This window comes from Python bivittatus, unplaced genomic scaffold (assembly GCF_059951505.1).
Source record: "Python bivittatus isolate LINGU-HERP-01145 unplaced genomic scaffold, Pbiv_v1 ctg000200_np1212, whole genome shotgun sequence".
NCBI classification, from domain to species: Eukaryota; Metazoa; Chordata; class Lepidosauria; order Squamata; family Pythonidae; genus Python; species Python bivittatus.
This window is the reverse complement of record NW_028277040.1, coordinates 2,712,908-2,739,140: the sequence shown is the minus strand read 5'-3', so window position 1 is coordinate 2,739,140 and position 26,233 is coordinate 2,712,908. Positions and strand designations below refer to the sequence as shown.

Below are 26,233 nucleotides of genomic sequence, written 5' to 3'. Positions count from 1 at the left end.
GTTATGTCAAAAAAAAAGCCCATTCCCTCCCCACTCTCTTCTCTTTGGTATTTTCAGTATATAAATTGCTTGGGGAGAAATGTATTCATTTTTGCAGACATACCGTATGGTCTACCTCTGAATCCCTCTAAAACTGCTAACAAGACTTCCGAAGAGTTCAGTTTAGAATTTTACCTTTTTAGAGAAGCTTCATTTGTGTTTGGACAACTCATTTTTTCCAAATCACCCCAGTTTGGTCTGGAGTAAATTCAGTACACACTCCCTGACACAAAATTGTATTCTGAATATAATTCTAAGATGATTTGGTTAACACCAGAAGTGTATCCAAGCTACCTGCAAAACCAAATGTATCTGGCAGAACCATGTAATGCATGTCAGCACAAACCGTGATAAATAAGAAGATGCTTTTCAGAATTATTCTTTCTCATTTCTATTTCTCTTTTTTTCCAGCAAAACACCAAGAGCCTAAATCATGGAATGCTAATTAAGAATGTAAGATACAAACTGCAAGAGTGGTAGAATAAGACATGTCTGGAAAGAACTCAGTTCAGGAAGGTAGAAATTGATAGGCTAAGCTATTTGGAAAGGGTTCAGATATCTACTGCCCACAGTAGTTAACAAACTAAGCACTGTCTGCAATATTTTTGTGGCAAAAAATGAATAATCTTGTGTGAACTTCTTACACAGCAAACATGTTGTTTATCATTGTATTATGGCCTGACCCCAGCCTTCTAAAATTCAAATACTAAACAACTTTTCTAGGGTGTATATTCAGGCAAGGATGATTTCCCAGTACAAGATGATAGGCATAGAATATGTATCTGGGGTAGATCTGGGGCTTTCTAACAGCTATGGAAATGTAACTTAATATGTAAATATAGAGAAAAAGTCCTGACACCTGAGGCAAGACTATATTTTTTAATAGGTAGTTCAAAACATTTCACTTCTCATATTGCAATAGTGTTGTGCAAAATCAGACCTAGGAACTCTGTGCCCTCTAGACATTTTGGATTATATTTCCAGCTTGGCTAGCGTTTCTGAAAGCTATAATGTAGTTGAAAATATCTCAACTGGAGGACACCAGGCTGCCTATTCTTGTACTACAGCAAGACAGGCAAAGAGGAGTCAAAAAAATAGCTTCAGGAACATGAAATAGCATTAATATGTGTTAAAGTAATTTAGAAAATATACATTGCTTACCATGCTGTTCTACTTCCTGTTTTTGTTTTCTCCAGAGTAAGTGCACAGTGATTCAGTTCAAATCAGGATCATAATGTGCAGGCAGGAAAGAGACTTAAACTCTCTCTGGTTTTATTTTTAAAGAGAAAATAATCACTAGTCCCTGGTGTGCAACCCAGTAGTTTGCAGGAAAGTTGATGCAAAGCTAAAATTGATAAAAGTTAAAATTGTAGCTTAGTGTTTAAAGTTCCTCTTGTACTTGTTTTGCTATACTAATCATCTGCTGTTTCTCAACAATATGAGTAATTAAAAGCTGTAAAAAAATTCACAGTGAAGAGCGGGAGATTCTTTTTTCTTACTGAACGCCCAGCAGAGAGGGAAACTACCCCTGAGAGGCCCCTTCCGGAAAAACCAGTTCTCCGTTTCAGGACTGAGTAGGCGCTACATCAGAAGTAGCAGTCTCCCGCACTCAGATAACCAAGAACTGCCTGGGTCCCCCTGGAGAAACCACAGCTGCCTTGTGAGCGCAGGCTTTGCTGTAGGTGTCTGGATGCTGGAGAGCCCTTCAGCCTAGCTCCGCCTGTGCCTTGCTGCATCTCCACTCCTGAATTGACTTTTGAAGAATGAATGGCTCAGAGCGGAGAAGGACACAATGTATTTTTGAAGGATGAATCATAGAGAATAGAAGGAAGGAAATGTCAGAGGCTGCCACACAGCCACAGGCTGGAAAAACACCGACTTGGACTAGCAAAATAAAGAAGCAATGAAGTCTTTGCTGCTGTCTTACAGTTCCAGCCAGTCACGTTGCTTGTGCAACGCAGCTGATGCTGTAGGATACCTAAGGGGCAAAACAAATGCATTGAGGAATTCAGGCAACTGTCTTAAATATAGGTCACTGTGCCTGGCCCAGGAGAAAAACTGTAGGACACAGGAAGAAGAATCATGACAAGAGTGAGAATGACTCCATGCTGAGAGTTAATTTACACAAATAGAGTAGATGGAAACAGATGGCAGAGAGGGAACGAGGGAGATGGTGTTGACTAATGATACCTGACTGCCAGCTGACCCCATGGGCTGAAATGCTGGCTTGACATCAAAGGTGTGCCAAGATCCATGTGGTTCTGACTTTATCTTCTCCTTTCTTCTCCTCTTATTATTATTATTATTAAACAGGTAACCTTGATCTGGGCTTTAAGTATGTGTTGCGTTGATATGTATGTGGAAACAACAGTGGATTAGTGTGAACTTTGGAAGAAATATTATTATGGAAAAACTATTTTCAGTTGTTGTTTAAGATTGCAATAGCTATTATGCTTGGGCTATTATTGAATTAATGAACTTTAAGAATCTATAAATGTGGGATCTAGAAGCAAGCTGCATTTGGAGGAAGGCTCCTGTTTACATAGCAGGCCATACTAATGGAAGGAAACAAAACAATGGATAGGACCATGAGCTGTATGAAACACTGAACATTTAACTGCCTTTTCCAAAGCTTCACAGATATTGGTTGCTTCAGAGCATTCAAGGCATTTTAGCATAGATATGGCTGTGATTTTGCTGTTAGAGGTTAAACATCTAACACAGAATCCAGCAGACTCTGTGGAAGCAGAGAATTTCTGACTTTTTAAGCAATAAACCTATCTGTCTTAGCTACGGGCAAAACACTGAAACTATGATGGGTGGGAAAAATAGTGAGTTAGGCCAGTCACCTTCATGCTTTATAGTTGCTAGAATAGAATTCCATCCCTTTCCATAGATACTTATCACAGTTAATAAGTTAATATTAATAATATTCCTGTGAGGGATCAAGTGTATCAATTATATAATTTTCCTCCATTTCCAACATGTATTTAAAATTGCAGAATTTTTCACATATAGCAAAAACAAAAAAACAGAAATAAACTTGGAAGTGATCATTTCACCCATTTGAAATGAATTCTGTTGATGTCCTGTACCTATATTACAAACTTTAGTTTTGCAGATCAAGAAATGACACACTCTGTATCCAGTCACAATATTATGAATAGTCTAAATAATGGTATATACTTATTAACCAAAAGATGATGATGTTGATAATAATAACAACTTGTACTATCATACAAGTATTATTAGATATGTACTATCATACATTTAAGATGTACAATATATATGTGCTTTATATATAAAGCATTTCTGCTTTAATATTTATTGGTATGGAATTGTATTATAAATATATGGCTTTGAACATGTTAAAATATTTGTAATTTTTTTTAATTACTGCAATAAACAATGGCATTCAGAATAATAGTTTAATGTTAAGCAATACAGAATGCCCTCACATATAAATGTCTTGAATAATAAATAAAATTGCCTCAAACCAAGACTTCTTATACCAAGTCACTGTCTAGAAAAAAAGAGTAGCTACCTTATAAACATGAAAAATATGGGTTTATAATGGAATTCCTGACAGACCTTCACAGAAGCTGCTATAATATCTTGAATCTGATTTAGGAGAGGTTTTCAATAATACTTTTCCAAGACAGTCTATTGGGAACTGCTAAGAAAAACTTAATGGGTTTCTTTTTTCCAACTGCCTCAGTATATTTGATGATAGTCAAAGTGTTTTATTGAATATTATTTTGGTACCTTTAGCTCCCATATATGCTGTCTGGCCTCACACTGGTTTCATGAGGTATGCTTGGCTTGGCATTACAGCACTAAAAGAATAACAATTTGTGTTAATATTCCAGATATTCCTACCAATGTAGATTAACAAATATGAGAAAAGGCTTATTCTAATAGGTACTTCTACAAGTATGGACTAACTCTTGGATAATTCCCAGTATTATGGAAAATGTATCAGAAATTAGGGAATGTTCTATCAGTTTAATATCACCTATAAATTATACCAGGCAATTTTTGCTTTTTACCTATTAAACTGTTTTTGGAGCTTAAGATGAAGACAAATATATGAGACTTGAATATCCAGCAGTAACATTGCTTTGGGTCTGTTCTGTACTGAATGGATACTAGTTTTATTTTTATCAGGGGTGTGAAATGAATGTTAGTTCAATTTAATAAATTAGAACCAGACTTTAAAAAAAAACAACATGTTTAGGGATAGAGATCAGTGGAACAGATTACTTTTAGTAATCTGTGTTAAGAGAGACTCAGCTTGGAGCCAATTCATTGTGATGTTACTCATTGAAAGTAGGTGGAAGGAAAATTCTGTAACATTTGAATAATCTCATTTGGTCTCAATACATGGCATACAAAAGTGTGATTCATTAAGAGGCAGTGTGGTATGATGGTTAAGGTGTTGGACTAGGAGAAGGGAGATCCAGGGTCAAATCCACCTTCAGCCCTGGAAGCCCACTTTGTGACTCTGGGCCACTCTCACACAGCCCAACCTACCTGACAGGGTTGTTGTGATAAAAGATGGGAGGAGGGAGTGCTATGCTTCCTTGAGCTCCTAATAATGAATTTTTTAAAAAATGGACTACAAAACATTTGATTATGCATTCAATGGGGGGAAATGTATTTATTATAAACAATTATGTCTTTTGCTGCCTGACAAAAAAGAAGGTGACTTATATGGTCACAAATTTCTTTTACTTAATATCTAATAAGATAATCTAATAAGGTATTTTACCTAATACCTAATAAGATAGTATAATATCTTCTAATGCCATTGACTGAAGCAAAAAAAAAAAAAAATTACATATTGAAGTTTGATTAGTCATTAGATGTCATATGGCGTGGATGCTTTTATTTATAAGGCACTTTGGTCTTTGACTATAATCAAGATCAATTCAGTTCCAATCTGTCTTGAGAACAAGCAAGGTTTTAATTTAGGTTTCCTTTAAATGGATTTTGTCATTTGCTATGGTTTCCTAATTTTATTCCATTCTTATTTAAACACCAATGTCAGAAAAATAAAAGTTCCTTTGAACATGCATAATATTTTGATTCATACTGAGGAGCAATAAAACAGTTCATTCTACTAAGGCAATCTTAGGTGTTAACTCTTATAAAATAAGGCATTAAGCAGAAATTGAAAATTAAGTTTGGTATATAATATGGCTGTGGGAAATTTACAATTTGATTTAAAGAAGATTTGGCCAAACAAGTAATGTGGCATTTCAATGGACGTTTGGGGTTCAACAGAGTCTCAAATACTGTTGCAACCATATGTGAACAAAGCAGGGGGCTTTACTTTGTGTGATAAGTTCCCTGATAGCATCACAGCACTTAGAGGGTTGAGCCTCTCATTCTTCTGCCAGAATTTGTTTAGACAGAAGGGACAGAGGGGGAAAACCCTCAGATGTTTCTCTTTTGTAAGTGATCTTCCACCTCTTTCCAAATTCCTTTCTTTCTTGTATTTCCTTGATTTTGAACTATTTTCTGACCTAAAGTATAGTATAGTCCCTATTGATCTCTCTGTCCTGTTTATCTGTAGTCTTTCAGAACTTTCAGACCCTCCCCCTCCAACTTCATTCTCCCCACTCCACAAATTCTGGCTGAAACTTGCAGGTTGAATGTCCTCTAAAGCAGAGAATGTGGCCCCTGTCCCCCAAACCTCTTTCTTGCATTCCCCAAACCACAAATGTCAGAACTGGTGTCCTGGTTTACTGCCGTTTCAAGGTGCAAAATGCAGCAAAAAAATGACATAGGGCCGAAAATAGGCATAATATATAGGTTACTCTCATCATTCACACCTTCCCATATGTGTGGTTGGAAACTATAGAGCAGATCTCATTGTCCACAGGAAATCCATGGTTTAGGATTTTCCCCCCAGGATTTTATGCAATGCTTTTTGTGGATTTTATACATGTGTAAAATGCTAGACAGGCTTTTTCATACTCAACATCTGCAGCTATTTGGCTGGAATGGATCCCCATCTGTTCTTTATAATACAAAACCCCAACTCTTCCCCAAACCATCCCCCAAAAGAAATTAAGGATCTGGTTCCACCTACTTTGCATCATTACTCCACTCACTGCAGCCATTAGATAGCCACTAAATGTCAAGTATATTCCTGGTCCTCAAAAGGTTGTCCAGCCATGTTCTTAAGGATTACCCAGACCTCTAGTTTCATCCCATTCTCCCAAAAATAGTGAAGCAGTTGCAGTTGACTGTATACCTTATCGTTAAATCTTTTATTTAATCAGTTCTAGAATCTTGCCACCCTCAAATCTTGAATTTGAATCTGATCTGGGTGATCCAATTCACACCCCTAGTAAACAAACATCCTAACTGAAGAGAGGAGAAGAAGCGCAAAGGGTGATGGCAAAGGAAAAAGGAAAATTGCACTTATCTGGGAAGAAACTACAAGCCTAGCTAGCAGAAATGTAGTAGAAGAAACAGAAGGAAAGATAAAAAGTCAAAAAGGCTGAGTGAAATGAGCCAAAGATCATACAAGAGGAAAAATAAATTTGAAAATGGAGAAGAGTGAACAGGAAAATATCCCACCCTACAGTTCTTAATGAATGGGATGCCATGCTTCAGTGGCAGCTCTCCAAGGGCATAATGGCTGCCCTTCTTTGCAATGTGTTAGCCATAATTAATAATGCTGTAGTAATTAGAGGAACATAGTCTGATGAGTGCTGTAGCTTTCAAAAAGACTCAGGGGGACTAGGCACTTGGCTTCTATTGGAAATGACAGTATTCAATCCACTAAGTTACAATTTTACATGCATATTTATCAAGTCAGTGTTCTCTATTACTTAGTGATGATGAAAACTGGATAACTGTATTTTCTTTTGAAATATCATTTGAATCTAACATACATGTATGATAAATCCACTCCCCCCCCCCACACCAATTCATTTTGCTAAGCTACTTGTCTGAACAAGCATATGGCCAGACATTGGCAGATCAAAATCTACACCCCAGGGTGATTTCCCCTAAGACTCAGCAATCCGCTGAAACCCATTCATTTTCCAGCATTCAGTGAAAATAAAGGGAACCCTACCATCAATATCCTTAAACATTATGGTCCCTGATAAGTTTAAGTAGGTAAAGTTTTAGGTAGCATTCTTTTATTTTTACAAAGCAAGTGACCATTGCTGACTTCTCTTTTCAGTGAATGTCCTGAGATGGGAACTAGAATTCCTCCAGTCCTTTTCCTTCATGTCAGACTTCCGGCAGCAAATGCAACAGGGTACTACTATCCTGCAAGAGACTGTGGTTACTTAGCTTCCAAGGTTCAGAATTTGAACAGAGTCCTATTATTCCTCCATAGACCAGGCATATGGAGAACCTTTTAGTCCTGCAGATCTTTCAGCATCCCTTCCCATTGCTTCTGCCAGTTAGAGCTTTTGGAAGTTGTAGCTCAGCAGGATCTAGAAGGCTTCAGGTTGCCCATCCCAATGTGGCATTGTGGTTTAATCATTCAATTTGACTGTACAGAGAGGGATGTATCAAATGAAATGACACATTACAATTGTGCGAAACAAACCCCCATTACCCCATGTTTTTATTAAAGATGGAAAAGACAGACACATAACAGAAGTGCACTCACATCTTGTAATATATTTCCTAGCAAGAGAGCACATTCACCACATACACAGAATGAAAGCTCTAACTTTCAGAATCCCAAAGAGATGCACTCCTATACCTGATCACTATATTCCTAACTTCAAAAGTGTCCTATTTTACAACCAAATCCCAAGCATGCTGAAAATATTGCTGTGCTCACCCGAAACAAAAACCATGGTTTGCTTAAGTATGGTTTATTGAATGTCAAAATTTTCTGGAGGCATACAAACCACAATTACAAACTCACCAAGTCACAAACAAGCAAGTCACATTGATACCTTTGTATGTTGTATGAATCTAATATTTCTGTTGTGATTAGTCCAAAGTCATTGCCATCTTTTGATGAAGCAATTCTTTCTGCTTCCCTAATCTTTGTGTTTTCTTGTTACTGCTTTTTTCTCTCTCTCTCAGTGCCCTGGGCACACATTGCACTAAACCATAATGTGATTTGTTTAGTTTGGGTTCAGTTGTTTCAACCTAGCCATTTTGATTTATAAGCCTGGTTTAGTATCATGTGTGTGAATCCAACTAACTGTGGTTTATTTAGTAAACCATACTTAAAGACACAGTGGCCTAGTGTGAATGAGAACCTGGTCTTCAACATTTTACTGGCTTCAAAATCTGTTAATTCCCTGCTCTTTTGGGCATTCTCTCTTGACCCTATCTTCTTTTATACATTTACTTATTCTTCCTGTGAAATAGGTTCATGATCATTGTCAGATATGTCACCTTAGAAACAGTCTACTTTAGGAGGGCGGAGCTGGCGTCGCGGCGATACGGCGGGCGATCCTGGGCTCCCAGGATCGCAGCCGATATCTCCTTCCCCGGACGGTCCCGATGGACCTAAGCCGTCCCGTAGAGATGGCGATCGCAAAGGGCGCGTCCCGTGGATCTCAGGGATACCGCAAGTCCCAGATTGATCCCGGGAGAAGCTCTTGAAGCCGGCGGAGGAGAGCCAGCCAAAATGGCTGCGAAAGCCGGGACAGCTCCAAAGGAAGAAGGAAGAGAGGGGTGTCAACTGGGTGAGATGGACTTTTACTATTCAACTATTCTTAGAGAACACCTTAAGTAACTTAAAGAAATTTTTAAAAGTGAAGAAAAGTGGATTAAGCGGTGAGATTGAGCCTTATAAAAAAAGGAGGGAAAAATTTTTTTTTTCTTTTCAACTTTCCCTTTTTAGTGGAATTGGCAAGATGTTTTTTTCTTAAAAAAATATATTTTTAACTGGATTGGCTCTTTTTTTTTTTTAATACTTAATAACTCTTTATTCTAAGCCTTTTTTTTTTACTAAGATTTCTTTATTGTTATAAGAAATTTATACTTTTTGATTTTGAAATGGGGAAAGTGGAGTTAAGAGAAAGTAAATGAAAGAAAGTTGCACTGCCATCTAGAGGCGCGACTTAGTGCTTTTTTCCTTTCATTGTGACGCATGCTCAAGGACTCTGTGCTTTCTAAAAAGATAGTGGGATGTGCATGTGTATACAGGTGCCATCTGTAACTATAAACAAGAAAGTGGAGTTGAAAGCAATTTTGAAAATATCAAGATGGAAAGTTTGAGCTAGTCACAAGAGCCTTGATTAGTGGCAGTAGCTCTTCTTTCTGCTAGAAGCTCTGCTTTGCTCTCCATTCCCCCCTCAGTTGGATTTTTTTTAAAGAGACTTAGTCTTTTCCCTCCTCTTCTTTTTTTTTTTCTCCTCTTGCTTTTTTTTTTCTTCTTCTTATTTTTGCAAGAACAAAGATAAAGAATCCTTTGACTCAATGAAGGTTTATCAAGATAATAAACTATACGAGAAACACAATGCAGAAAAAGATCTTTAAACTATTGAGGATGACTATAAAAAACTGGAAGAAGAGCTGCAGAAATTCCCGCAAAAAAAAAAAAGAAAAAAGATATTAAAGCTAAAATGGACTTAATTAAACATAAAACGGGATCAATGGAAAAGGAAGAAATAGTACAAGAAATCAGAAACATTAAACAGAATTATTGTGAGGCCTATAAACTGAGAATTAAAAGGGTTAATTAACTGATAAATGAAGAGGGACAGACTTGTTCTTGGCACTGAGGGTGAGAAAAAGATTATACAAGATTATAATGGAAAATCGTACTAAGAGAATGCATAAAAAGAAGAAGTAAAACAATATTGAAAGAAACTACTTCAGATGTTTAAAGAAAAAACGAGGGGAATACAACAATGATGGAACTGACAGAAGCTTCAAAAAGCAGAATGTTTGAAAGGACATTTATTATTGCTTTCTTTTATTCAATAATATAGAAAAAGGAATAAACAGCTAGATATTTTGGGATATTGAATGAAAAGGGTGAACTCAAAATTATGCAAGCGCTGGAATAAAGTATAAATCCGAGATATATAGTTAAAAATTGTATTTGATTGTAAATGTTTCAAGAGATTAGACTAAAATTTATGCATGGTTGAATATAGTAACATATAGATTTTAAACTAGAGACATTTTTGTTGAAACATGTAGTGAAGAATCTGGTTAGAACTGTAACCCGGTTAGAACTGTAACTGATATTGTAACTGATACTGGTTAGAACTGTAACTTTTAAGAATTGGAAAAATTAAAAAGTACTTATGCAGGAGGAAGTTATTGAAAATTATGGAATGTGCAGAGATGAGTTAAATTGAGATTTGAAATTAGAGTAAGAAGATAAGTAATTTTATATGACACTGAGAAAATATAGTAATGTAATGGATTAGGAAATTTTATAATAGAAATTTGATATTAATTATTATATATATACACATATAATCGATAGATGAAAATGTATTACTAATCCTATTGAAAGTTAAAATTTCTTGTAGTAAATGATTCTATAGATTAGCTATGAATGATTAATAATTGTTAATTGATAAGTATACAAGTATATTTTGAATAGATGATATGAGAATTTAAGATTATGAAAGGGGCACCAACGAGTTGGTAACTGGTTGACACACGGTATAAAATGGAAGATGCTTTTTTTATGCCTTTTTATGTTTTTGTTTGTTCATGTATGTTTTGTGTTTGTTGTAAAAAAAAAAAAATATTAAAAAAAAAAAAAGAAACAGTCTACTTTAGAAGTACACCTATGGTATGATTGCCTCATATAAAATTAAACATATTAAATGGATAAGAATATTACATTAAATTTCTACTAGACCATCTGTATGGGTGAAGAGAATATGTAAACAAATTGGATGATGTCATCTGATGCAAAAACAGGCTGTGTATTATATCTAACAAGATTTTTGTTCTCTTTTCCCCATTTTTTCCCCTTGAGGTGACAAGATTGCCAGAATAAAGGGCTACACATGGTACTAGATTTAGGAATGTACAATAGAGTAAATGTATTGAATTATAGTAGACATTATCCTACTTAAGTTACTTCACCACTAGCAACCTATAGCATCTTCTAGAATTATCTATCCATCACTATGCCAAAATAACAGCAATAAGGACAGGCATTATATCACTTCAGTAATAGCTGAGTGATGCTATGGAGGTGCTATAAATGTCCATACATTGCCACATATTGCATTATTAAGCATCTTAGCAAATACAAAAGGCGGCTATGTAAATGGAAACCTTGAAAATGGAAACGAAGGTATACATATAGCCCTTTGGCAAATGTAACTGTCCAAAGTAAGCTAAGGGGGACGCGGTGGCGCAGCGGCTTAATGACGCTGAAAGTTGCTGGCCAGAAATGGTCGACGCTTCAGCGGTTCGAGTCCAGCCTTCGCGTTAAACAGGGTGAGCTCCTGTTTCCTCCCCAGTTCCTGTCAACCCAACAGTTCGAAAACTCACGTGAGTAGATAAATGGGGACTCTCACTCCGGTGGGAGGAAAAATGCTGGCGGCGCCTTGCAAAAAAGGAGTTGGGAGCAGTTGCCGGTAAGCGCGAAAAACTGTGCACGCCCGAAAAGGGTGCGAAGCAACAGAAACCCCGCCTCCTGCGCTCGCCAGCTGGGCTCTGCCCTAGGAAGGAGGCTCTGGCAAACCACTTCCGAAAAACAGTTGCCTTGAAAACTGCAAGGACTCGTCCAAGCAGTCACTGCAGGGTCAGCAATGACTGAGCGCAGATAAAAAAAAAAAAAAAAAAGTAAGCTAGCAGGCTTCAAAAGATGCACAATACAATAGCTGCCTATCTGTTAGCTGCTTCCTTCCTGACTGATTCAGGGGACCAAGTTAGTCCCCCTTATGGCAATGCTTTTGCTTGGAGACAAGGAAGGATGAACTTCTAGTGTCCTCGAATCGCTTGGCCTGTTCAGGTGCTGTCCCTCAGCTCTGCAATGGATTGGGCCTGATAGTCTGGGGCACTGACTCCTCTTTGGTATAAGCCTTCTTCCAGTTGCAGGGCAGGGAGGGAGGTCTCAAATGAAGCCAGATTCCTCCCCAAAGCCTACTGAGCTTGATCTCTTTCGGCTCTCCCATCTGGCTTGTCCTTCTTTCCCACCACTCTGACAGGCAGCTGGAGAACACCAGGAACACAGCATTTCGGGCTGCAGCCTCGCCATTACTGAACTCCTTTGGAAGAAAAGCTTCTACTGTCTTTTCCTTTCTTGTTTTCCATAAACAGGCAAGAAATTATTTATCTCAGCATACTAACTGAATGATGCAGAGTCACTTCTGTGAGATGAGTGGCTATATAAATCAAATACATAGGTAGGTAGGTAGGTAGGTAGGTAGGTAGGTAGGTAGGTAGGTAGATAGATAGATAGAAAGATAGATAGATAGATAGATAGATAGATAGATAGATAGATAGATAGATAGATAGATAGATAGATAGATAGATAGATAAATTTAAGGGATATTTGGCTGGGAAAGGGATTCTCTTTTTATTTTATGCTCCCCTGCTTCATCACCTCTCTTTTTTGTTTCTTTGTATTGTATTGGTTTTATCATTTTTATCCTTAAAATATAAATACATAATATAAGATAAATAAGTCTATAAGAATTTTTTGCCACAACTAGTTTGACTGGGATGGAACTGGGTGGTGGGTTGCCTGCCTAATGCAAAGGAGGCAGAGGGAGGGCACAAAAGTGCAAGCAGGAAGCCTCAGGACTTCGGAGAAAGGGAGAAATGGTGAGACTGATCCACACCCCACAACCAAAATGCTCCGGAGAAAAATGGGAAGTGTCATTTTTCATATGTGTCTTGCTCTTCTGTGATGATGAATTGAGCTCTAACTAAGGGCTTCACGGAGTTTTGTTGCCACTGTTTCCAGTGATAAAAAACTGAAACACAGCATAGCAGTGACAGCTTGACAGATTTCACGTAATAATTAAATCATCTAGGATCTAGAAAATTATTTCTTGCATGCATCCATCCATCCAAGTTTTAACATTGGACAGAATCATTTTCTTATGAGCAGTGCCTCCAGAATAAGGTAAAGCAAATAGGAGCCATGTTTCTCCGTGATCTGATCTCCATCTTAGTTTCTGAAGAGGCTAATCAGACCCAGACTCTAAGCAACTTCAGGAGTCCTTGAGCTTTCCTCTTTATCTAATATTACAACATGAACATTTCATTTGATTGCATTCATTTTACAGTTCTATTATTTTTATGGGAGCATATTTGCACAGAGACAAATGCACATGTACGTAAGGTACGTTATCTGTTCTCTGAAGAGTCAGGGATTTAGTCGTTTAACTTTGACACACAACACACACACACACACACATGAGTAAAACAATAATTCAAACTTTGAAATAACTGCAGAGCTTGACAGGTTCTTGGTTTCATGTGCTATAGGCTATACTTCTTAGAAAGCACCCCCATTAGTAAACTCTGCTTTGTGTAAATGGACTCTGTCGGAGTGGCAGTCAAAACAGCTTTTAGTCCTGGTCTTTGCTAGTGTAAGTATGTTGTTCGTGCAGCATAATAATTATACAATTAGCCTTGTCATGGCATGGAGTTTGGGAATAGAGACATCTTGAAATTTAAAATATGGGCAGCTGATAGATGACCATCATTAACCTCATCCTTTGTTCACTCCCCAGCAGGCTTTTCATAAGCTGTGAGCCAGGGCTGCTTAATAAAGAAAGAACTTCAACCACAGCTACATCCCTTCACCTCCTTTCAACCTTTCTGCTCACCCTTGCTTCTTCCTACTGCACACACAGTCTGCCCATCCTTCACTCCTGGCTGCTTCAAAATAACGAAAGCTGCTTTTACCTAGCATGCTTATCAATCAAATTCTGCCAAAGAGAATAAAAGGAAAAGGCACTTCTCTAACAATACAGCCAAATGGCCCTAATCTTAGAAAACTATTTTAACTAGGAAGGCTTGTTCTCTCTGTGCTAATCACTGTGGCTGCTGATTCACGCAGGAGAGGTGTGGGAAATGCTATAATGTTCCTTGAACTTGATTTTTAAGCTAGTGTAACCATGGAAATCCTCTTGAATCCCAAGAGTTCTACTAGGTGAGAATCTTGATCTCAGTATTAACATGCATAGAGATATGGTAATCTAATAGTAACCGAAAAGTTGATTTATTTATGCAAGGCTAACTATTTTCCCATTGGGATTATCCTTTAGGAGCATCAATCCCACACATTTGTGCTATCCTCACCCTTGATGGATGTGGTACAGCAGCAGCCATTCAATAGTCAGTTAACAACATGACACTGAGTTTTCATCCACTTCCAGAACGAGCAAAAATGACAAGTCCTTAATGTCTCACACCTCAAAACTACCTTCAATATGTAGAGTGAAATTGGGAACAACTCATCATCTACAAATTGCTATGCTGAGATCTAGTAGGAGAAAAGCACATATTTGACTCCTACTACACAACACTCAAGTAACTTGGGATAATCCTATAGTCCTTGGGTCAGTCCTACAGATAGATGATTTCTTTAAGAATTCTGACATTTCATGTCGATTTGGTGATGAGGGGGACCACATTCTCCAAGAGAAAAAGGCACATGCACAATTAGTTCATGAATGTATGAACTAGTGGATTTATATAGTAGATGCATGAAAGATGCAACTCCATTTTGAGTTGCAAATGAAAAAAAAATGTGGTTCTCTCTTAAACTAAGGGGGAGTGAGTGCCACTGGAGGCAGAACAATAATGGTCTGATTTTTTTTCTGAGAAAAAATTGATTCCACATGTTTTTAAGCTAGTATTGTACTTTCTCTCCCAAGTGACACTTTGCCAAGGTTAATGTAATTTTGGAATTCTTTTTGATCCAAAAGATGTTAAAAGGATATCCCGTAGGATCTGACTGACATTCCAATACGCAAAATTTCTTATCACTCTGACTTCTTGTTCTTGTTGCTATTATTATCACTATTAAGAATAATACAGTTACAGAATTATTAGACTATAAAATATGAGAGGTGGCTTGACAGTCTCCTGGGAAAGAAAAGAATCAAAATATTATTTCAATACAGTATAGATATACTTAAAGCAGTTGCCCATGCCCTAATAAATCATTGGGATAAGACAGAATTTCCAAAAACAGATTCCAATTATCACAATGTAGGCCATGATGAAGCATAGGAAAAACTTATTTCATCATTTCATCTCATTCACATGAAATTCAGCCTTTTTGAGAATATGAAGCACTCTGCAGAGGACATGGTATGCATGAAATCTAACTTCTCGCTGCAATGAGAGAGTCCATGTCTGTGGGATTTGGCAAACTTTGTAATGTTATATGCTTCAAGCCAAGAATTTGGAGACTTTCTCATAAGCATCTATCCTAAACTTAACAATTATTTTAAAGAAAATGTAGAATGCTTGTACTTTAAAGAAGTACCTAGCTTAATGATTAATTAGCGTGGAGGACACATTCAGAAATATCAAAGCCACTGTATCTTGGCTTTGGAGAGTAAGCCCAAAGAACTCAGTGGTATTTGTTTCAGAACAGGTAAAAATAGGTTGCTCTATGAGTCTGCCAGCATATAAAAACACATGCATTTTTTGTAAACTTTCCTGAGAAAGGAAAACTCTTCTGGAAAGGGCAAATGTATTACAATTCCTCTTTTGATTTTAAAACATATACACCATTGATGTACAAAAAGACAGCAAAGATCTGAATCCTAAATGGATAATCTTCAATAATATTAACCAACTACCCCATTCCAAGTGATATTGTCACAAGCAGATTACTCCTGGCAAACTGAGTGAGATCCTTTGCAGTATTTGCAGCTTTTCATACACAATTTGAGACGGCTGGAAAGGAACTTTCATGCCAAATGATTTCCTCTGAACCAGGAGCTTTAATAAATAACACTGCACAAAAGCAGACAACGACAGACACAGTAGGGCTGATGCTTGCTACGGCAGAGGTAACCTCATTTTAAACCATTCACAAAACAAAATTCACAATAAAACTAAAGAACCCTTTGTTCCTTTCTCTTCAGCCTCAGTACAGAAAACTGTCACCAGAAACTGATGCAGACAAAGATACAGTTAATAAAAGGCAAACATCCAAAACAACTTCAGGCCACACAAATAACTGTCTGAAAGGGTCAGTGGATATTTTTGATTGTGCTCTGAGTAGCTTTCTAGACAGACGCAATAAATCTTGCCAAACTGCTTTAGGAAATCTAAACTTGAGAGTAAATCCAGTGCAGTATGGCAAAGGAACTTTGGTCACATACTCCAAAAGTGCATCGTTTTCTTTGCTTCCATACATAGAAATAATAATATTCTTGATAAATTCAGAAAAGCTGGATTCCCACAAGGCTTACTACATTTTTCATCAGTTTTTACTTTCACTTCAAACTGGTTATACAATTAAATGGTATGAAAATTAGTGGTATCTATTTTATGACCAGGTTCTAGCTACTGATGAGAGTTAAAATGTAGACTATGTGAAAGCTGCAAAGGTTGACTGTGACAAGCCAAGCTACACAGCCATTGGGTAATTCCAGAAAGTATAGCCAGAAAAGCTCTCCAAGAGAGTTAGAGTTGCCAAGGGGACTATACCCAGCTCAGTCAGTGCGTTTATCTGACCAAGTCCAGGGAAGCCAAGGGGCTCAATTGAGCTGCATGGTATGCACAGTCTTGACACACTCCGTCACTCCACCACAGCTTATGTGACTGGCTCAAGAACTACCTGGAGATGTTACCAGAAAATTGGGATAATTTTTGCTCACAAATTCAAAACCCTTCTTAAAGGTCTATCCTACTTTGTTATTCTGGAGCTTCATTCCAGATTATGGTGCCATGGTAGATACACAGTTTAAAAACCTATAAGTATTTGTGCAAAATAGCTTTGAAAGGAGGGAAGGGAAATATTAGATCCAATGATCAATAGGTCTGTCTTCAACTCTGAGTGATCCTTGTGGGTGATCCTTATGATCATAGCCTTATCGAACTGAAAGATAATAATTACAAATCCCCACAGTAGATAATAATTACAAATTCCTACAGTAGATTAAAAATAAAGGAGGGGAACTACTGTATTACAACATGCCAAAATCCCATTTAACAGGGCTGTTGTAAGAAAATGTGATGATTGATGTTACCCAAAACAACCAAGAGATTCAGGTAAGTCATCAGGGCCATGCTCCCCTTTCTTGTTTCCAGTACAGGTCAGATACAAAGTCAATCAAGGATGAAGCCAGATGGAAATGAGTGCAGAAAATCCCTTTCATCCAAGCACTATTGAAGTTGATTGGTTACCATCTGTTTGATCACTTCACCCAAAAGAGAGTATTAGTCTTTTGGCAGAAAATGTCCAAACTGAAGAGTCTAGGGAGCATTTCTGAGGAAGGGATGCAGAAATTCACTTCTAAGGCTACTGCTATTAACATCCTATAAACAGGCATTCACATCTCACTTTCTGAGGTTTCAGCACCATCTTACACGATTAGTCCAGAAGACATTCTAGACAACTCTTCTCATATTCTGCAATGGCACCAGCAGAATGCAAGGGCAGGGGGAGCGGGTCCACTGAGAAAAGCAGCGTCGCAGTATTACAGTGCAAGCCACACCCCTTTTCACCATGCCTTGAAACGTGGAATGTACAGAAGTGGCAAGATCCTCTGGGCACCACTGAGAGGCACTAAGTCAGATGTTTTACTATTTAATTTGCTATTTGCATCAAGCAGACTTGATTTTAGAATTTGGGGACTGAATATTACAATGTATTCCCCAGAAAATATGCATTGTTTTAGGCATTTTGGTACAAAATCCATAAATGCAACTTTTTTGAGCTAAATTGTTTGGCCCAAGGATAACTGCACTGGGAACTGCAATTATTAGTCTGGGAGGAGCAATTTGGTTGATTGTAGACCATTTGAAATTTACAATCTTCCCTACATGCAATAAACCATTTCCTTTGCAAGCCAGATATTTTCATATCCAGAAAAGCAAAAAGTAGAAAACTTATCATGAACACGTATAGCACATATACAGTAATCAAACAGCCTAATATATATGAGCAATTTTCTCCAATTTTTTACTAACATAAACATTTCTGTGCACATTGAAAAGTACTAGTATTAAAATATAACACCATTTCAGTTCACATATTAGTATAAATTAGTTAAGTTGCAAATTAAAATGTGATCAGATAAAGATGATCGTTCACTTTAGTCCATGAAGTGCAGTATGTCACTTAAAATTATGATAGAAAATAATATTTCCTCTGGATCCCTCTGTCGAATTGTTAAACCAGTTTCAAGTATGTGTGGTCAAATTTGTCAAAACTCGACCATCTCTTTCATACACAAACATCTCTATAATCCAACAATCTAGATTATCTCCTTTTTAAAGTTATAATCTGTTAGACAATTTCAAAAAGTCATAACTTTTTTCTAAATTTTGCTTTAGAAAAATAATATCAGTACTAAAAATGCAGGACATCATACTCAACACAGGAAAAAATAATTATTAAAATTTAGCAAAAGAATGCAAAATTCCCTTTGTCCTTTACAGTTCCAGTCATGCAATCCATACATTAATATAATGCTACACAGAGATGATGAAAAAAACAAAAAACAAAACAAAACTCCCAGTTCTCAAAAAGTTTGAAATATAAAATGAAAATCATTGACAGGTTCCAGCCCATAAGTAACACCTGTAATAACTTACCTTGGCTATCTGAACACACCAGTTAAGCAAAACCTGGGAACCAATGTTATCCTTATGTTCATGCACGTAGTCTAGTAAGCAACCATGGGGCATCAGCTGAGTAACTAGCTGGATTGTGGGGCTCAAACAGACTCCTAGTAATCGAACCAGATGCGGATGGTCCATACTTGCCATTATAAGTGCTTCCTACAAGAAAAAGTAAAAATTAAAATTAAAGCTCAGTGTTCACATACAAAGGACATTCTGTGCTTCCAGTTAAGTACAGTACAGAATTGCTAAATAAGAAATTCAGGAAAGTCCATTTCCTCTCCTGTGAGCCAGGAGTCTTTTAAGATCTTCATCATACAGCACTGCTCAGTTTACTATCTGATAATAGGATCCATTCTGCTGATGCTAACCTGATTATGGAATATTGTTCCCAGAAATACTTGGCTGCCCTTATTTTAGTAGCTTTTATTCTCTTAATCATTTCATGGATGATTAATTTTATTTCTATTTCTTTGAGTTATATTGCTAATGTTTTTGTAATGTGATTTTTAATAGTTTATTCTTTTCACATTATTTAAGGATATGTGAATTAGTTTAAATCCAAAACTACCACTGTTGCATATCATTTCTTCCATCAATTTTCTTAGAATTTTTTAGAAGAAAATCTTCATGTGTACTTGTAGAAAACCTTGCTGAATAGACACTGTTTTAATGGAACTTTCTCAGAGAAAGCAGATTTCAGCAAAACTATTCCTTGTTTATTTGTTGAATGTATAAATCGCCTCAATCCTCCAACCAACTCTAAGCAGTGTATAGCATATTAACACAATAAAGCAAGTAATAAACAACAATATATTACTATATTGGGGAAGGAACCATCAAGAATAAGGAACAAAATCCCAATATTAGTACAAGGTCACAAATCACCCTGCCCCAGTGCTTGCTGAAACAACTACATTTTAAGGACTTTCCTAAATGATTTGGGAGTGGGTGGAGGTGGGCTATCTGAGAGGGCAAGAATGGCCACAGAAAAGTAATCTCTCCAAGGTCCCAGAAGAAGCAGCTTTCAGTACTATTCATGTTTTTATTCGCTTGCAAAAAACACATTTGACAAGAAATCAAAATGTACAAACTCCTAGATACAACCCAGTTTAAAAGCACAATTCAGATGCTTTAGTATTTTGGTAAGTCACCTAATCTTCTTTTAAAGAACTACCTCTATGGGAATTTTTCTTCCTGCTTGCAGGAGAAAGGACTATGTGCAATATTAATTGGTTTCCCATAACATCTTAATTCAACTTTACTGAATTTATAGAAATTTTCTCATCTATTATTGTTCCTTCACCTCCAAGGCACAGATATTGTCTAGCATGATATTCTGCATTTTGGCATCTAGCTCTTGATAACAACTCTGGTTCCTCATGTCTCATGAACTGCAGGCCACTATCTTGCGGTACGGGTATAGCAGCATGGAAATGTTACAAATTGGCACTAGGATCCACTGATTAACAGGTTGTGTGAATATTCAGTTTTAAGATTTGATTCAAAGGGTTAATATCTGTATCTGTATCAAAACGAAACCAATCTGGCTGCACAAAAAGCTTAGTGAAGATTTTAAAAGGACACATACAGGAAATGGACAAAAATACAGATAGATAGCCCAGGACTGTACAGATGATGTCAGGAAAGTAAATGCTTACAATTAGCTGAGATCAGCAAAGGATAGTAAAAGTAACAAAAAGGGCATCTTTAGGTGTGTTCAAAATAAAAGGAGAAAACAATTATACAAGCTGCTAATGAAGATGGCAAAATGGTAGTAGATATCAAATAAAAGTCAGAGCTACCCAACTCTTACTTTAGTTCAGTCTTTTCTAACAAAAACCATGGGTTAAGAGAAAAGTGTGAAGAGCAGAATGGGAGAGCAGGACTTCCTATTTTGAGACTTTTAAACTTCCTCCTTACTTAATATATCTTGATTTCAACAAAGCATTTGACAAGGTACTCTACAGCATGCTGCTTAGCTAGTGTGTGCTAGATGGCATAATAATTAAATAAATATATAGCCAGGTTGAAATTTGTACTGAAAGAGTGCTTATCAGATTGAGAAAGAGATCAAGTGGGTGCCACAAGACTCAGTCCTGGGCCATCTGTTTTTCAATATTTTCATTAATGATTGGGAAGAAGTGGTAGAAGAAATGCTCACCAAAGCTGTATGTGATATAATATTCAGTTAGGAAAAAAAAAATCAATACACAGGTGTAGGATGGGAAATACCTGGCTTGAAAAAGAAGAAAAATTATTGGAATAGTGGTTGATTATGAATCCAGTATCCAGTCTGATATTACTACAAAAAAGGCAAATTTAATTCTAGGTTACATCAGCCAAAGTATAATTTTCAAATTACAGGAAGTAATCATTTATTGTCATTTTACCTGGTCAGACCCTACCTCAAGAATGTTATCCTACTGTGATGAAAGGGTTGAAATTTACATTGTATTATAATGTAAAATTTATAAAACAACATTTTATAAAAAAGAGAAATTTTATAAAATTATGCATCAATGGTATCTGTCACCAGAAAGATTGTCAAAAATGTACAAAGGGACTTCAAATATATGTTGTAAATTTGAACAACAAGAAGGGACTTTTTATCCTCTTTGGTGGAGATGTAAAAAAGCTAAAAAATTTGAACTCAAATATGTCAGCTTCAGCCTAGGAAGCACATACTGCAGCGCAGAGCCATTGGTCAGTTTCACCGCCTCAGGCAATAGGGCAAGGAAACAATGTAACTGCAAGTTAACTGCCGTCAGGGGGTGGGCAGTTAACTCGCAGCAGGGAGCCAATCAGAAGTGGCAACACTGGAGCACAGCCGGCTCCCCAGGCGCCCCGGGCAACTCCGGCTTGCAATACACCGGGAGCGCAGCAATCCAGAGGCAATCGGCGGGTAATTCAAAACCAGATTAAAACAGCCACACCAACTCAACATGAGAAAGGCTCAAGGAATGCGAGGGCAAGACAGACAAAGGACGAAGATCATAACACAATAGAAACTGGCTGAATCTGCCATCAAGGCGAGGGGAAGGAAGATCGCAACGGACAGATGGGTAGCCCAGGGCAAGGGCAAGGGGCGGAACTGAGGGGTAACTACGGGTCAAGGGCGGAACCCTATAAAACTGCTGTAAGAAACCGTGCCAAGCCAATCCTGGCTTTGTCTGTAACTGCTATGCACTACGCCTGAATAAACTAGCTTTCGTTCGAGCCTATGCCTCACGAGGTTTCTGTTCAGCGCTGAATGCAGTGAACGTTACAAAATACATATATTAATTCAGAAGATTTTGAAGATTAATATAAAACAGACACCAGACACATTTCTTTTGAGGCTGATGGATAAACAATTGGAAAAATCTCATTGATTTTTGTTTTTATATATGATAATTGCAGCAAGACTTTTATATGCTCAAAGGTGGAAAGACTCGATACTACCTACAGTGGAAGAATGGATGGTAAAGTTGATGGAACTAGCTGAGATGGTGAAACTGACAGCTTTGATTGTAGGAAAGACACTAATTTTAATACTAACTGGAAGCCCCTTTTGGACTTTTTGTGGGAAACAGAAAATTATAAATTATAATATATAGATTTGATGATTAGTAAAATTAACAAACTATAGAAGAAATGGATGTTAAGTTATAATGCTAGAGTAAGAGTTTAGTACAAGTTTTACTTATAACTGCTGTAAAAGAAGTCGGAAGTCTCTTTTTTTTTGTATTTCTGTTTCTTTATCTTTCTGCGCTTCTGTTCTTCTTTTTCTTTATTCTTTCTTTTCTTCTATTCTTTTTCTTGATTATTCTTGTTTTATCTTTCTGTTTTAAAATTTAATAAAGTTATTATAAAAAAAAGAATTTTATCCTACTATGGGCATTATAATTTAAAAAGAATTCAGAGAAATTGGAATAGCTCCAGCAAATAGCAAAAAAGATGAACAGGGGGTTAGAAACTAAGATCTATGAAGAAAGATTGATAACGTTATTTATACATCTCAAAGGATGTCACACAAAAAGTTGAGACCTGTTCTCTCATTCCAGTGGACATGGCATAGTGGATTTAAGTTACAAGAAAATAGATTCCAATTGAATCTATTTTAAAATAGATAGTTAAAAAAAATCATAAGAGTTAGAACAGTTTGACAGTGAAACCAATTATCCAGAGAGGGTAGCAATAAATAGTAAGTCAATGAAATTAAAGATGTGAAAGAAGAAAAGCAAAAGAAAACATAGTTAAAACTAAATCAAATCAACTTGATTAACCAAATTGAATGAGTAATTAGAATAGGATCAGACTTGATTCACACAGGTCTACTAATTACTATTTCTAATGTTTGTACTATAAAGAGGTAGAAATGAGGATTCCTCTGTAAGAGAGGAACTGTGCTGTGACTTCATTTCATATGAACACCTCAAAACTTGATTCACTAAGCACAAACATATTTCATAATAACCACCCTTTCTGCAAAATTATAATCATCATCACCACCATCATAAATACAAGATGGAAAGATGGAAGGAAACAGGAAAAAAATTATGGGGTGAGGTGGTACAGCAGGTTGAATTTGAATTAAACAAAATTGCTCATCTAAGTACAAAGAGGATTTGAAACAAAATTGCTGAATATTTGCATAATAGTTGCTTTATATAAAAAAGTAGATGAACAAGACACTAATTATAGGGAGGGAGATATAACAGATGGCTTAACCTTTTATTTTTTAAAATCTTTTTGAGATTATGTAAAGCTTTTTTTCATGGTTTTGGAGGGCTAGATTACGATCTAAGTGTAACTAATGGCAAAGAATGAATGGGGTGATGAGGAGTAGAGGCACAAATAATAGATCCATTTAAACCATTTGTTCTGTGTTAAAATTAATATTCCATTCTGTGGTCAACCCTACATGAGAAAAGAAATATTAGCATCTTTTTGATGATAGTATTAGAAAACTATTATAGACCACCAGAAAAAAATGCATGCCTGTACTATCCCTTTTATAGAAATAAAACAACCTTGTGATTGGTACTCTCTCTCTTTTCTTTTTTCCACCCCACCGCACCTCAATAATGGAATGAGCATTTCTGTTTTAAATTGCCAGTATACTACCTGTAGACCAACTGGAATATGGTTTCTTTCTTTGAGGGAGAATACTCCTACAACCTTCCATCCATGAGCCCTGAACCTTGTCATTCTCTAACTTTCAGCCAAAGGTTAAGTAACAGCTCTTCCGGGAGGGCTATTTTTGAGGTTGCCTTTTTCCCCTTGTGCCTCTACAATGGAGAGGAAAACGGCCCTGGGCATTCCTAACGCAGTTTTCCAGGGAGTCTTGAGAGTTTGATATGAATGGCTGTTGCCCTGAAACATCCCAGTCCTTGCGTCTGGGATGCTGCAGATCCCCTTGACAGCATTCCAGGCCCAAAGCATCAGGGGATGCCACTTTCAGGGTTTGATTAATGAGGTGTTGCTGAAGAATTTTACTATTTTTTTAACCAAAGTAAATATGGCGTTCCGTAAGAACACTGAATTGAGGCGAATATGCAAAGCTCAGGGTTGAACTGTGGAGTCCTTGGGGTTCTCTGAGCTTGGTTCTTTTCTTGCAAACGTTTCATTACCTGGCTAGGTGCACTGAAGATGTTACCTAGTCAGGTAACGAAACGTTTGCAAGAAAAGAACCAAGCTCAGAGAACCCCAAGGACTCCACAGAACACTGTTAGAATAGTTCCTAGAAATGCATGACATGATTGGATCTGGAAAAAAAACAAGTATACCTTTACATATCCTTTTAGCTATTGTCTAACATTGGGCAGATACTGTTACATCAGATTGCCTTTCTCTTTTCATTCTGGTGTGTGTGTGTGTGTGTGTGTGTGTGTGTGTGTGTGTGTTTTAATAAATGACTGCCAACACCATACTGATTTAATATGCCACCACACCACTCAGATTTCAATTCTGCTTATCCTCATGCAAATCACTTCAACTATAGACATACAATGGGAAAGAATATTGGGAGCAGCAGCAGGCATAGTCCAAAATCAACAGCAGTAGCTGTTATCCCAGAATCTAAAAGACTTCACTATTTTTTTCATGTTCCTATGGAAATGAAGGAAAGAGAATATATTAAACTCTCAGTAGCAGCTTGCTTTTATTGGAGAAGAAAATATCAGCTAATCTTGCATGCACAAAATTGCTATCTTCATTTCTCAACCAAACATATAAAGAAAATGTTGCATTGCTATATGTGGTTTTTGAGCTAACTGCTCATTTAGCAACACGCAAGGACCTGCCAATTCTTCTGCCAATCTTGAGGAAAGTTTAAGAAAGGTATAGGCCAAATAGATGTGATGAAACAGATCTGCTGGGAATCCTAGCCAGACGAGGAGAAGCAGGAGGCAAACAAAGGAATAGAAGCGTAAGGGAGCTGAAGAAACAAACGGAGGCGACAAACACCAGGAAGCAAATGAAGTAAGGGCAGTAAAATAGGCAAAGCAGGACCTAAAGAAAAGGGAGGATACGTAAAGGCAGCGCAGTACGGGAAAAGGGACTTAATGGTAGCATTTGTCCCCACACAAAACTGTTGTTCTGCTTTTGGAGTGTGTTTCTATATATATTACTACCCTATGGTGTGTTCAACATGATGATGATGATGATGATGATGATGATGATGATGATGATGATACTTCTAATGAAACTTCTATAAGACTTCTAAAGAATTGCTGCATAATTCTTCTATTTCTATTAGAATGTTAGTAAACTCCTGGACAACCATATAATTAACTTGGTTAAGTTAACTTGGCAAGCAGTAATGGTTTGTTACTGCCTTCTTCAATGTTTTTGAGGTTTTTCCTCTCCCCAAACTTTAAAGTCTAGTCTTTAGCTTTGGATTTCCTCAGGTTCTCCCATCCAAGTACTCACAGGGAAAGACAGTCTGTTTGATCGGCCCACCTCAGGCACCTAATAGAGCCAGTTGGGTTCCAGAGGGAGCTTCGGGTTTTCTCTGAGGACTTGGTAAGCAGTTTAGCTGAGGCCCTAATTGCAGCCTGGTCTATGCAGGTGACTGAAGTATTGCCCCTATGTGGCTTCTCCCCTTGTGCCAATCTCAGGGTGCCCCTTAGTTTTCTGAGCAGCTCCAGGAGATGAAACACAAGAAGAGATGCCTAGAGCGCCATAGGAGGAAGACAAAGAGTGAATTCAACCAAACATGAGTAAGAATAAATATTAGGGATTATGTCACTGTAATAAGGGTGGCAAAATGACATCATTTTTCTGTCCTTATTGGGCCTGCCAATACCTACCTGATGGCCCTGTTCAAGGTGGCCCTATCTGCTGAGGAAAGATGAGTCACAGGACTACTTTCAGGGCCACTATGAGGAATATTCTTGCTATTTAGCAGATAGTCATTCAGATCCACTCAGAGTTGGGCTCTGACTGTACACTAGATGAGGTGCATGAG

At 37.2% G+C, this 26,233-nt stretch overlaps 1 protein-coding gene across 5 annotated transcripts in view; it reads right to left on the bottom strand.

Annotated features, from left to right (window-relative positions):
* ERBB4 (erb-b2 receptor tyrosine kinase 4) overlaps positions 1 to 26,233 on the bottom strand; it is a 904,250-nt gene that overhangs the window by 123,348 nt on the left and 754,669 nt on the right. For all 5 annotated transcript variants that reach the window (XR_015795175.1, XM_088135586.1, XM_088135588.1 and 2 more), the window contains one exon: positions 18,754 to 18,939. Coding sequence is in view for 4 of the 5 variants with exons in the window: in XM_088135586.1 (XP_087991712.1) it covers positions 18,754 to 18,939 (186 nt within the window). In the remaining variant the exon portion in view is untranslated. The remainder of the gene's footprint in view (positions 1 to 18,753; positions 18,940 to 26,233) is intronic.